The sequence below is a fragment of the Molossus molossus genome, unplaced genomic scaffold (genome assembly GCF_014108415.1).
Source record: "Molossus molossus isolate mMolMol1 unplaced genomic scaffold, mMolMol1.p scaffold_m16_p_8, whole genome shotgun sequence".
Classification (NCBI taxonomy): domain Eukaryota; kingdom Metazoa; phylum Chordata; class Mammalia; order Chiroptera; family Molossidae; genus Molossus; species Molossus molossus.
The window spans coordinates 67,274,447-67,289,559 of NW_023425402.1; the positions used below are offsets into that span (position 1 = coordinate 67,274,447).

The following is a 15,113-nucleotide window of genomic DNA, read 5'->3' on the forward strand; positions in this document are numbered from 1 at the left end:
TAATTTATTTTTGTTACAGATGTTTCTCCTTTTTACCCCATTGACACCCTTCTCCCAATCCCCCTCCCCACCCCCTGCCACCTGTTTTAAAGATGATATAAAATCTTATGGGCAGTGCTAGACATTTTTAGTTAGTTAATAATATAAAAGACTTAAAATATAAAACTCTTATAAATACTTGGAAGCACAAAAAATGTAATAAAACTAAGGTAGTTTTATGAATTGAATTATTAAATCTTTGCCAAAACATCTGTTACTTTATGTAACAGATATTTTATGTTAATATTTTAATAAATTATTCTTAGGCAAAAATCTTTTTTTGGGAATCAATCTTTTCCTGGAATTTGACTTTTTTGACAATATGATCCTTATATTTTTTAAAATTATTTTCTTCAGGAAATTACAGTGACGATTTTGAAGATGAGGAGGATATTGGTGCACCTTTGACCACTAAAGATGAAGAAACTAATTCCAAAGAAAATTCCAAATCAGAAAAAATAAATGCACCCAAACAGGTATACATCAGTTATGTGTTTGACAGTTTTGAAACTTCTTTTATCACTTTAGCTGTCACTATTTGAAGAGTTCTTTATAGTCTCTCTCATTGTTATAAAGTTACAGGTCTCTTAACATACAGACATTTCCTTAACTCAGGTATCAGTTTGGTACAAACCTTAGTGAAATATCATGGCAATTGATGATATTCTTAAAGATATCTTTTGGCAAGTAATTTCCTTAAGTTAAGCTTTAGAATTTGAAAATCATTAAAATCTCAAATCTAATTTTAAGCAGGTATAATAAATTATACTTATTTTTTTGGTTGGTCTTGTCCTTGTGAATATAATAAATACCCCTCCTTAGTAGTATTTATGCTAGTAGTGACATTAGTGTCTCAGATTTACTTAGCTGAGATCATGAATTAAATTATTCTCTTCACATTCAACATTGCTATCTATACTCTATCTTGTGTCTTAGTTCTTACCAAGACCAATTAAGGGTACTACAACATATTGCCTGCCTGATATAACTTACCCTTGAGCTATCTAATAAGTAACTGGTAGGACAGTTATTATTACATTGGTCTTGATCTGGACACAGTCTCTTTTGGGACTGTCTGTTAGGACTAGATGTTTTGAATATGTGTGAAATCATAAACTCTCTAAAAAGAAGTAAGGAACATTTTTGGGTATTAATAAATGCTCTTAAGAAAATTATCTATTCTTACCCAGTACTTTGTCTTTGGGTGTCTCTATCATGTAAGTTAGGTGGAAAAACCAAGATGATCTTAGATTAATGAGATCTGATGGGTATCTTTAGAAATGTAATAGAATTGATACTTGGAATATAGCAATTACAACATTTCATGAAAAATAAATAGGTCAGTAGAAGGCACGATAATGTGGTGTATTACGAAAGGGTAGCCTGCATTAAAAAAAAAAAAAAGTGTCAGCCTAAATGTGGAAACCTAGGAGAGAGTCATCTGTGTAAGGATCAGAGTAGGAAGGAAATAAAGCTCTTTTATAACGAGATAATCTTACCATCTATTCAAGTGGAGAATATAGGTGACACTAATTAAAAAGTTATTCTAAGGGAACCTGTAATATTGATGAATTTCAACTCTTATCATTTCGTAGCCCACCTTTTTGAAAATGTTCTCTCAAAATACAGATGAAACTATGAATACAAGTTATATTTAATCATTAATTTTTAACAGTAAGGGGGGGGGGTGTTACAATAGATGGAATCTTATATGAGGTATACATGTTATCCTGGAGTTCAAAAAAAAGAATTTCTGAGTAAAGTAGATGAGCCGATAGCATCTGGATACTTTAAACAAGGCTGTTATAAAGGCCTAAATTAATTACTGGTAATTTCCAAGATTCTGAAGAGACTTTTGGAAGTTCTCTCATATCTACAATCTCTAGTCTTACAGAATAAGTGTGATAAAGAAACCTAGAAAGAACATTTCCTGATCTTTTCATAGTGGAGTAAAGCACTGTCTTTCAAAATTTGTTACTGTTTCCATTGTCATTTTACTTAACTTTGGTTTTAAATGATATGATTCTTTTCTACCTTTAATTTAGGAAGAAGAGAAAACTGGCATGCTGGCCAATGGTAAATTTTATATTTATGTATTGTAGTTGGCAAAAAAACTTTTCAGAATTGCATCTAAATAATTCTGAATAAAATCACTATCTATACATGTTTTTTAATATCCCTAATGAATTAAAGTTCACAGCTTGTCTCAACAATATGTCTCTTCTGCCTGTCTTGAATCCTTCCTGTTATATTTAAGAACATTTCTTTTTTAAGAGCCCAGGACTAGACAGCTTCATTGGTATATTCTACCAAACATTCAAAGAAAAAATTAATACCAATTTTTAAAACTCTTTTAAAGAACAAGAAGGAATACTTCCAAACTCATTCTATGAGGCCATGATCACCCTGATACCAAAATGAGAGAAACTCATGAAAATAAAACAATCTCATTTAAAATAACATCCAAGAGAATAAAATACTTAAGGATAAATTTAACCAAGGAAGTAATAAATATGTGCACTGAAAACTAAAAAATATTGATTAAAGAAATTGAAGCAGACACAAGTAGATGGAAAGATATTACATGTTCATGGATTAGAATTACTATTGTTTTAATGTCCATACGACCCAAAGTGAACTACAGATACAGTGCAGTCCCTATCAAAATTTCAATGGCATTTTTCAAAAACAATCTTAAAATTCCTATGGAACCACAAAATATCCAAATATCCAACAGAATTTTGCAAAAGAAGAACAAAAGTGGAGGCATCACATGTCCTGGTTTCAAACTATGTTAAAAAGCTGTAGTAATCAGAACAGTATGCTGTTGGTGTTTAAAACACATATAAGTCAATGGAACAGGATAAAAAGTCCAGAAATAGACCTATGTCTATAGGGTCAATTAATTTTTGACAAACACTAAGAATACACAGGAAAGGATAGTCTTCCTCAATAAATGGCATTTGGAAAATGGATAACCACATACAGAAGATGAATCTGGGCCCCTATCTTACAACATATATAAAAATCAATTAGAAATGGATTAAAGATATGTGTGTGTGTGTGTGTGTTCAACCCTAAAATAAATAGTAAACCCACCATTTGCAACAACAGGGATGAACATGGAGGACATTTCGTTAAGTGAAATCAGGCAGACACAAAAAGACAAATACTAGATCTCATATGTGGAATCTAAGAATGCCTAAATCATAGAAACAGAGAATAGAATGATGGTTACCAGGGGCTGGGAGAGCAGGATATGGGAAGATGTTGGCTAAGGGGTACAAAGTTTTAGTTAATAGTCTAGTGTGCAACAATGTGACTAGTTAACAATATGTATTGTATACTTGAAATTTGCTAAGAGGGGATCTCAAGTCTCACCACACCAAAGAAGGTAACTGTGCAAGGTGATGGATGTTAATTTGCTTCACTGTGATAAATTTTTTGCAATGTATAAATATATCAAATTGCCAAGTTATACACCTTAAATATATACAATATTTAATTGTCAGGTATATCTCAATAAAGTTGGAGAAAAAAAGAATATTTTTTTATTTTTCTCAGGCCCTTTGCCTTCCACATATAAATATACATTAGGCCTGTATATAAGCATAGATACGTATGTTGATATAAACCTACTTTGTGTACATAAGAAAATTATGCTTATTTATTATAGATATATGATTATATGTGTAAATACTTATCTTTGTTTTCATATGGATTGTATATAATTAAAATACTTTCTTAAAGGAACCATACAAATTTATTTACATTTCTAATTTTTTTTATATATTGTTCCAGTGGTACTGCTTGATTCATTAGACTCTGTTGCAGAGGTCAACCTTGACGTACAAGATAAGGCAACAACTGTGCCCCAGGTCCTGCCTGAAATAACTGATAATGAAATGACAGGAACAGGTAAGCATGTTTGACAACCTCAATCTTTACTAAATGTGTAATATTTTATGACTAATTTATTTCATTTATATATAATACATAATAACATATAATAACTATATTGATAATAAAGTTTTAAATCTCATATTTTCTACTCTATTTAACAACTTAAATAATCTGACTTGCTTCCCTGGCCAGTTTGGCTCAGCTGTTAGTATGTTGGCCCACAGACCAGAAAGACCTGGGTTCAGTTCCTGCACGTACCTCTGTCGCAGTTAGTCCCTGGCCCCGGTTGGGGTCATGTGGGTGGCAACCAGTCGATGTGTCTCTCACATCGATGTTTCTCTTTCTCTCTCTTCCTCTCTCTCTCTGTCTGAAAATAAATGCAAAAGTGTCCTCAGGTGAGGATTAAAATAATAATAATAATCTGACTTGCTAATGTTGACACCTAATGCTAGTCAGCCAAGTGTATTTGTAACTAAATAACTTATTAATGAGTGAATGCTGTTGATACAAAGTGTAGTACTGTGGGTGAATAATAACTAATTTTTTGTCCTCCTCCCGGGTGTTCAGTTAAATTTGTCGTCTAGCCCTGGCTAGTTTGGCTCAGCGGTTGGAGCATTGGCCTGCAGTCCAGAGAGACCCAGGTTCGGTTCCCGCTGGGGGCACATACCTCGGTTGCAGTTTGTCCCTGGCCCTGGTTGCAGGTGGCAGCCACTCGATGTGTCCCTTTCGCATCGATGTTTCTCTCTCTCTCTCTCTTCCTCTCCCTCCCTCCCACTCTATCTGAACAAAAAATGGAAAGGTGTCCTCGGGTGAGAATAAAAAAAAAAATTGTCGTCTATAGGAGAAGCAAAACTTAAGTCTTATTGTATTTTTTCATAGGTCCCTTTGTGTAGGAAAAAGCTGGGTCACATCCCAACATTTTGAAATGCCTAGGATCATCTAGACTTTACTTAAGTTTGTAAAGGTTTAGGACACTGTCTTTGTAAACTTTTTTAAAGCAGTGGAATCCTTATCTCCAAATGACATCTATATAAAATGGTATTTTGTTGGTATAATCATAAAGTTTACATTTATAACATAAGTAAAGTTAGAGCAATCTTTTGAAATTTTTGAAGTCAGAAGTTACAGATATTTGTTATATTCTCATACCACCATTAGACTTCTTTGTTTGTATATTTTGTTTCTGTTGTATAATAAGAAAATATTCTCTTTTTTAAATTAATTAATTTATTTTTGTTACTGATGTTTCTCCTTTTCCCCCCTCTGATTCCCCCCTCCCCCCCTCCCTACCCTGTCCCCAGCTTTGTTGTCCATGTCCATTGTTCATGCACACATGCATATAAGTTCTGCGGTTTATCTCTCCCCCACCACCCCCTCTTCTGGAAATTGTCAGTCTGTGCCCCACTTCCACATCTCTAGGACTACCCCATTCCTCAGACAGTTATGTTCATTATATTCCACAAATAGTGAGATCATATGATACTTGTCTTTCTCTGTTTGGCTTGCTTCGCTTAGGATGATACTTTCCAGGTCCCTCCATGTCGTCTCAAAGGATAAGAGATCTTTCTTTCTTATAGCTGCATAGTACTCCATCGTGTATATGTACCACAGCTTTTTTTATCCATTTGTCTACTGATAGACATTTGGGCTGTTTCCAGATTTTAGCTATTGTAAATAGTGCTACTACAAACATGGGGGTACATATATTCTTTCTGATTGGTGTTTCAGGCTTCTTAGGGTATATTCCTAGAAGTGGGATCACTGGGTCAAATGGAAGTTCAATTTTTAATTTTTTGAGGTAACACCATATTGTTTTCCATAGTGGCTGCACCAGTCTGCATTCCCACCAGCAGTGTACTAGAGTCCCTTTTTCTGCATACCCTCGCCAACACTTGTTGTTTCATGATTTGTTAGTGGCAGCCATTCTGACAGGTGTGAGGTGATACCTCATTGTTTTTTTAATTTGCATCTCTCTGATGATTAGTGATGTTGAGCATTTCTTCATATGTCTCTTAGCCATTTGTATGTCCTGTTTGGAGAGGTATCTATTTAGTTTCTCTGCCCATTTCTTAATTGAGTTCTTTGTCTTCCTTTTGCTGAGTTGTATGAGCACTCTGTATATATTGGAAAATAACCACTTATCTGATATATCATTGGCAATTATGCTCTCCCATACAGTGGGTTGCCTTTCCATTTTGATGATTGTATCTTTTGCTGTGAAAATATTCTTGACTTGCCACATAAATAGTTGTAAATGGAAATGTTTTAATCAGCTTGCTTTGCAAGTCTCAGTTAACCAGTATGGTCAACCAAACCACTCCAAACACTTGGGAAAAAAGAGCAATAGAATTGATGAATCACTAGCCAACTCTAAACATCTGCTTGAATTTTATTTTTATTTTTTATTTTTACTTTCTTCATTTAAGTATAATATACCTATATAATGTATCATTATAGTGCTCCCACGTAACCAGCAATCAGATCAAAAACACATAACCCAAACCACAAAGATCTCTTTTTTTCTAGTCGTTGCCATTCTAAGAGTCACCACTCTCTTGACTTGTTTCACCCTTTTCCATTTTAAAATATAAATATATAAAAGTAAAAAAACTACAGTATGTTACTCATTTACTTGGTATTACCCAGCTGAGTATTCTGCTATGATGAAAGCATGTGCTGAACACATGTACTTAAATAAACAGCAGTAAGACTGAGGAATGTGTCACTTACATGCTGTGATGGAAGATCCACTTGCAGTTTTTAGTAAGCGACATGAATTCTTTTAAAAGATGAGTGTGGAGTTACAGTTTTTTTAGTCAGTGATACATTATAGGAATTTAATGTATGTACAGTATGGCCAGAGAAACTTTATCCTAAGATAAACGTGAAAACAAAGCAGGAGGCAAAGTTATGACTCTGATGGTCTTCAAAATACTACAGTTACATGAATGGCACATTTGAGTGTTTAGGTTAACTTCTTTTAAGTTTTAAAGCATGTTTAAAAATGAAATTTCAACCAGATATCTGTGGAACCCATGATTTTCTCTGAAACACTATGAATTTGAAAAATACAGGATGAAAACCAGAGCTGTAGGTTATAAGAAAAACTCAAATAAAAAATGTATTGCTAAAAAAGTAAAAGTTCTTTTGAGATGATCCGAGCAGTAATATAAAGCTCTAGTTTTGTTGTTGTTGTTGTTGTTGTTTGTTTTTTTGGTATTATTTCTTAAATGTTCTTGATTCTGAAATATTTTGAAGATAGTAGAGTATGAATCTATTGTCATGTAGACTTCAATTCATATTCTCATCCTTGCCAATTATCACCTGGGTGACATTGGACAATTAATGCTTCTGTGCCTCCTGTTTACTCTTTAAAATGAGACGTTGTTGTGATGGTCAACTCAGACAACATATCGTGCCTAATATTTGTTAAGATTTAACAAGCAATAGCAACTCTGTGGTTGTTACCATTATTATAATTTATATGAACTGTCTGTTAATAGTACAAGTTATATGTAGTAAAGAACCTGAAGGCATTATATATAAATCTGATTGGCTATGGGATATTGAATTGTCCTGGTACTTCAGAAATATATTTGAAAATCTTTAAATCAGCAATTGAACTTGTTGTAAAAACTGAAAAGATCAGTGGGGGTTTTTGTTTTGTTTTGTTTTATCATGTTTCTTCCAGGATTAAGCAGGCTCAGACTAGGTACTACATTGTCAAAGATCATCTTTGTAAAATAACATTTATGAAATTCTTTGGGCTTTATTATATTAAAAAGGTTGGTATCTATAAAAGTGAGGTTTTCCTAACACCTGGCCAGATCTTGTCTTTCACTTACTTTCATTTGTCTCATGGGCAGTACGACCTGTGCTATGGTTGCATGACTGGAGCAGTCACAAGGTGACAGTACTGCTCCACTGCCTGACCCTTGCCTCTGCGAAACAGTGAAACTTCCTTAAGTGGAGAAATACAGGGAGCTTTGGACTTGTAGTAAAATATAAAATAACTACATAGAATACTCTTTTTAATGTAAAAAGCAGACTGGCCAGACCTTTTCTCTTCATAAAATGCATGAAAAAAGTTAACTTATATGACTCTGAAATATTTTAATATCACTTGGGTTAATGACTCAAGTTAGGAGAAAAGTATCTTTCCCCTGCTCTGTTTCCCGAGCAGCCCCTCATACCTCTCTGTCCTCTGTTTCTAATTTCTAGCTTATAGGTCATTTGTTTTTCTGCACGTTTGCTCTACTGTTGCTTTAAAACCAGAAACCTCTTCCTTCCAACACCTCACACCTGATAAATTAGTTATGAACATTCAGTGCTGCTATGCTACTTAACATTGGGTCATTTCTTTTATGTATACTCAGCAGATACTTAAGTAATCTATGCCTTTTTCCTTTCTTCATAAAGATTCTCTCCTTCAGTCATGCTACTCGATCTGACAGATGGTTAGGGGAAGAATTAGGCTTACTGTAACAGGCAAGATCTTTTTTCCTCAAGTCCTATTGAAAAATTTCTGCCACTTGCCACTTAACTGTTAACAGTTCTGCTCTACTGTATCCCTATTTTTGTTTCTAATTTAAGCAAGTTATTATTCATTGGGGGCATGCTCTAAATAGCAGTGGTGACCTGAAGCATTAGATAAAAAGATATCCCATTGTAAGGCATTCTTACACAATTTTTTGCGTGGCATTTGGCTGCCTCTTACATTTAGAATTAAAAATAACCCCTTAGAGTTGAATACTGTACAGTTTATATAGTGGAAGATGAGATTGTATGTACTATTGCATTTTTAAGCATTAATTAATTAATCATGGGTATCAAAAGAAAAGGAGAATGGTCATCCCATGTCTCTCCTCTTTTTCCACTTTTCTATGACACTCTTTTCTCTAATTTTTAAAATTCCACTGTTAGTAATGAATGTTACAAAATGAGTAAGAAAATACTCGTAAAAAGATTAGATCATTGTTGTCATTAGATTCCTCAAATTCTTTTTTTCAGAATGTATTTGTCAGTTGGGAGGAGGAGAAAGTTAATAGGGAAGGAGGAGGAACAATGACATCCAGTGTTCTATTTTGAATGACAAGGTGAATAGTGGTGCTCTGAGCTAAAACGGAATGCTGGTAGCAAAGCAAGTTTTGTTGGGGAATATAATAAATTCAGTTGGGGATATGTTAGATGCAATTTACTTACAGAACATTGGGAATGCCTTTATTCAGAAAAAAATAAGAAAAAAGACAGGTATGAGCAGCATGAGCATGTGTGTAATAGATGAGGCTAAGGGTTTTGATGAAGTTAGTCATGCATAAAAGAAGGAAGGAAGTTAGTTAGTTTAAAAAAGAAGACTAAAGATGGAGCCCTAAGATGAGCCACTTTACCATAAGAGATGGAGAAGCAGCCATCAGAATGGTGGGGAGAACAAGGGGAAGGGATGCAGAACAGATCTCAGGAATAGGACAGTGTCAGGTATCTCACAGAGTTGAAGAAAACTAGAGATGACTGGATTAGGCCATTAGGAAATTGTTGTTCATTATAGCAGCTTTAGCAGGATGTTGGAACACAATGAATTGCAATATTGAAGGGGTGAATTTCAGTTGAAGAAATGCAGACTACTGCTTGGTGGCACAGGGAAACTGAAACAGAATGGTAATGGTCAGGGAGAGACAAAATCCTTGAGATGACTGTGTCAGTTTGGGAAATTTAGGAATAGTTTTATCCAATGCAGAGGGTTTGAGTAAGGGTACTAGGAAGAGAGTGCAATAACTAGTGGAGTCAGGTTTTATAGTTACCAGGTCAGGACACATGTCAACTTGCTGAAGAGTTATTGAGCCTGCTATGATTTCATACTGGTAGGCCATACCTACACATTACCTAGTTTTGTATTTAACTCTTCCTTTATAATGTCATCATTGTCCTACAGCCTTATTCACCATTCTTTACAGATTAAGGGATGATATTAGTGTTTTATATTTCTCATGTATTTATGTGATAATACTGGAGATTACACTTATTTTAACAGGTGTTTCTTATGGACAAAGCAATAGTGACATGGAAGCTCTGCATCAGGCGTATTGTCATATAGCCCATTCCTTGGGAGACGCTGCTGAACAAAGAATTGAGAGTATTGCCGTGGAAAAGCCCAAGAGCTCAGAGAAAGGTCATCCTCAAGAAAATGAGGAGTCCTCCAAAAACTTCTCTACTACTGAATCTGGTAACACGCTTATTTGAGACTTTCTGAACAGTTTCCAGTTTAGTGTAATTTAGATACCATTTGCTGAGTGATTGTTTCTCAGTCTGAATGTATTTAAAGGGTTTGTTCAAATGAAATTTGGAAGTGAGTGGTTTAACTATAAAGTTAGAGCTGAATGTGGGATAAAATGTTTCCTTTCTAATATGCCTTGATCAAATTAAGAAATTATTTAAGTGTTTTCCCATTTTTAAATATTTTCCATGTACATGTACTAAAGTTATTTTTTAAATAAAGAACAGTATTTTGGAATCAACTAAATACAGATTTAGCAGATAAATGTGTATATGGATATACCCATACACATATATTTGAGATATGTAGATCTATGCATCAAATACATAGTTATATATATTTCAGATATAAATATCAGAGGAGGATGTCTTGGTGCAAGCAAGTTTACAGTGGGACATTGGGTTTCTTTATGTGTCATTATTTAACTGTGTCAATCAGATAAAATGTAATTTTGTTGGTATGAGACATAAAATTAAGGAAGTGACCTAACATTTTTGGTTGCTATTTTAACTTTTTTTCTCCTCTTAGATCTGCCCACAGTAGAGGAGCTAATGAAACCTATCAGAATAGAGTCCTTTGGGATCAGTGGTTTGAATTTACAACCTGTCAGGTATGAGTTTTTTGTTAATCCTCACCCAAGGATATTTTTTTTTCATTGATTTTTAGAGAGAGTGGAAGGGAGGGGGGAGGAGGAGAGAGAAAAACATTGATGTGAGAGAGAATCACTGATTTGTTGCCTCCTGCATGCACCCCACCCAGGGTTGGGATGGAACCTGCAACCCAGGTACGTGCCCTTAACCAGGAATCTAATCTTCAGCCTTTCGGTGCACTGGCCGATGCTCTAACCACTGAGCAATTCTGGCCAAAGCAAGTATGAGTTGATTGTGCAAGTTGTTTGTTTTATCACTGGAAACTTGTAGAATCATTTGTTCTACGTAATCATTCCTAGTGAATGATTAATATATAATTTGTATGTGTCAACCTATGAGTCACTGTGCTTTTCAAGTTGCTTTTTACTTATTCAGTTCATCAAAATTCTTCTAGTGCCAAAATTTTTAAAAATATGTTACTAAAAATGTTAATGCCATTAAGTAGTCTTGATTCTTTTTACTGAAAGATATTTCTTCAGCTTTAAATAGCTCAGGGACAGTTGATTTGAATGAAGAAATGGAACATAAATTTTATTCCGTATATGAGGCATAGATGTGCTTGTTTATAAACCAATTAGTTTTGTAATTAGTCATAGACTGGCCATCAACTCACAGGGTGAGTTTGGGCACAAGAGAAATGGACTCTGAAAATTCTCCAGCTCTGGTACATTTTAGGGGAAGCTTGTGAGACCTCACTGTCATTCTCCAACACACGAAATAGCACATCACAATAACCTCGTCATAAAACAACTTTGCATTTGTGTATCACCTAGAATGTCACATTCGTTACCTCATGGTTTTTATAAAAAGTAGGACAGGCGTCCTTAATCCCCATCATTCAAGTGATGAACCTACAGTAAACTCACTTTAGTAGTGGAGCTCTCACAAGAACCAATGATGTTGCTCATGCTGATTACAGCTAACATTTATCACATGCTTACTGTGGTCCAAGTACTACGCAAAGTTCTTTACGTACACTATTTTCTTTACTCTTACAGCAACTCCATGAAGTATATTCCATATTGTCTTCATTTCATATATAAGAAAAGGAACCTTAAAGAGGTCAAATAAATTGCCCAAAGTCATATGACCATGACCAGGGTACACAAGAAGTTCACTTGCATAACCACTTACATTGTCAGATCTTTGATATCCATAAAAAATGTGCAAAGTCTATCTTCCACACATGCATTTATGTTTTCAACAGACACATTTTGAGCTCCTTCTTGTATTATATCCTCGTCATGGAAATCCATTTGCAGTGATTTCTTGGCCTTGTTTCTGTATTTGTACTAGTTGAGCAAAAATGATACAGTGAATCCTACACTAAAGCCCATCTACTTACATGCTAGTCTAGTATTCTTCCACTGCTTGTTACTATTTTTAAAGGGCAAATTGTGCTTGCTCACCATTGCTGTTTGGGGATTTGTTAGTGTTACTGAAGAGATTTTCTATACCTTGTGTCCTTGTTGGCATTTCAGTAATGTGAATTCTAAAACAAATCACAAATGTGATTATTACATTTGTGTTTAAAAGCCAAAATCAATTGTACTTACATTAAAGGCATAACAATAATTATAGAACTGTCAGTAATATAAACTTTAGTATACATATCTAAAAATTCGTAAGTAAACTGTAGGGTAAAAAATCCTGGCCACTATAACAAATAATCCTTCAAATTTTTGTATCTTAACATCATCAGTTTATTTCTTGCTTACATCATAATCTTATGTGTATGATTGGGGCACAGTCATCTAGGGACTCAGGCTTCCTCTGATAAACACATGGTTTTATGGTTGCCGTGGCCTCATTCAACCAGTGGATAAGGAAAGTAAAAGGATGGTTTAGCATACTTCCTTTTAACTGCCTCAACAAAAAGCATTACATCGCTTTAGCTAATGTTCTCTTGGTAAGAACCAGCACATCTAACTAACAAGGTGCAAGGGGGCTGGGAAATATGGTTTGCTTGTATACTTATAAAGAAAAATAAATGAGCGTGGTAGGCATCTAGCGATTCTCAACCAGAGTATATCCTTCTGATAGCCACAGATCCACTTGTCTCCTCCCCAAAGCAAACATCTCAAAGACCCATTCAGGACTATCCATCTGAAAGGCCTGATTTCCAGGTGAAGTGTAGTCCTTTCCATCAGCGTTGAATGTGGCTCCTGATTGTCTAATAAGCAGTGATTTAAAGAGGCAAATGATATACTGCCTCGCTCCTACCATAATATATAATGGTGGAACTGCAGGAGTATTCTCATTATGAAAGGAAAATACAGTAATAATCATTAATGCAGCTTGAAATCCACTGCAGAGACCTTTCAAAGATACCCTCCAACCCCCCACATACACACCTTGCAAATGGGGATTTACCGTAATTAGGCCATCATTCTACTCTCAAGGAGGAACTACCCTATAAATATGTTGTTCCATGTAGCTTCAGATTCCACTCCTTGGAGGACTCTTGTATTTTATCAGCAGGACTCTTGTATTTTATCAGCTTGGGCACACTGAAGTGGGTTTTTGCAGGGAACATGTGCCCATCTTGGAAGATGCACTCCTTTCTCAGTTCACTTCCTGCCTGGAGGTAGTTTTGAGACTCCCAAACAGTCACTGGCTATTTTTTTTAAATAAGGTGGTGGTTTCTTTGGCATTAGAGTTCCTTCAGAAAGTTTAGTAGGCTTCTGATCTTTTTGGTTCCAATCAGTCCTATCTACCAGTAACTACACAAAGTTCTTTGCAAGACAGAGGTTTCAAATCTCTGCTTCCGTGTCCCTCTGGGGTTTTTTTCTCCTGATTTAATTGCAGCTACCTGGATTTTATTGGGAATAATAACCTTATGTGTGAAAATGACATCTTTAATGTGATCTTTGCCAAGGGACTGAGTCAGTTTTATCAACCGAGAGGTCTCATGAGATCTTGCTCTCTCATATAGCATTTTTCAATGCCAAATCTTACTGTTTGAGTCTAGACAGAGAGAGTGAACCCAAGAGGCCCTGAGTTTCTAGACTCTCTGTCTTCCCTTTGATTTCTTCTTACAAATTTGCCCATTTTGTCTTGAGCTCATCTCTTATAATATCTTGGTAAAATAGCCAACAGTAGCTGGCACTTAAAAACTCCCTGTTTTCCCTGGCCATTTCTTTTAGTATTCCGCCTAGATAGGCATGTGGTCGGCCTTGTAAGCTATTGTAGGTGACAGTTAGCAAATGTTTTGCCACTGTAAAACAGGGGTTGCCACCTCTTCAGCCTCTAGTATAAGTTTCCTTGCCACCCAAAACCCACCCACTGAGCTAATGACATATATTTTAGGTCTTGTCACCATAGCACTTACATTCTAAAGGCAAGAACTAGTAAATCACCCCGTCTAGATGCAAGGTGGAAAGGAAATGAAGTTTAGTTCGTACACAGCAAAAGCAGGAACAGTTTTGATGAACATCTAGCCAGGTTCTGCTACCATGAAGAATGAAGAAACTATTGTATTTTCAGATGATTCCGTCTACTTTAGAAGAAGCCTCTAACAGATACTGAGAAGTTAATCTACCTTGTATGGAAATGGTAGCCTCTCAAACTTTTCTTCAATCTTATTTTATACATTACACAATTAAAAGACCTAATTGAGCATGATTAAGTAGTTTGAAAGCAACAATATCCAAATTGGAGCCCCCATAATAGGCTGATCTTGAACCATATTTAGAACATTTCAAGGGACATTTTTCATATTTTTAAAATCAAATGGTCTGAAATGTTAGATTGCATTTAACTCTCTAAATCATAGAAATGATTTTATTTCAAAATTCTCGTGATTTTTTGTTTTAACATTTTTTCTATATTGTGATGAAATATATGCATTTTAATATTTATATTCTATGCCTCACTGGCATAAATTATGATTACTTCTTTAGTTCTTCTAGACACATATAAAATGCTTTTTCTGCCACAAATGCATGTTGACCTTATAAGGTATTATGGATAAAATATATATTATAAAAAGTTCACATAGAAATTCATATTTTATTTTTTTTTATACAAAAGCAATGTTAGTCCTGTTTGGTTTGGCTTGCCTTTGAAGTAGATCTCTGAGTCATTCATGTAATCCCTTATACTGCATTAAAATTATTATTTGAAATTTAAAATAACTATATGATGTTTATGAGTATACTTTATTTACCAGAATTGTAAATAATGTATTTAACATTAATGACCTAATCTGAATACACATATTAAATATATGTGTGTATGTTGATAAAACT

General features: G+C 34.8%; 1 protein-coding gene across 1 annotated transcript in view; it reads left to right on the forward strand.

Moving 5' to 3' along the window:
* Positions 1-15,113, forward strand: part of CEP162 (centrosomal protein 162) — an 83,078-nt gene that overhangs the window by 15,693 nt on the left and 52,272 nt on the right. The window contains exons 7-11 of the mRNA XM_036249163.1: positions 397-515; positions 2,085-2,115; positions 3,841-3,957; positions 9,971-10,162; positions 10,742-10,823. Of these exons, the coding sequence (XP_036105056.1) occupies positions 397-515; positions 2,085-2,115; positions 3,841-3,957; positions 9,971-10,162; positions 10,742-10,823 (541 nt within the window). The remainder of the gene's footprint in view (positions 1-396; positions 516-2,084; positions 2,116-3,840; positions 3,958-9,970; positions 10,163-10,741; positions 10,824-15,113) is intronic.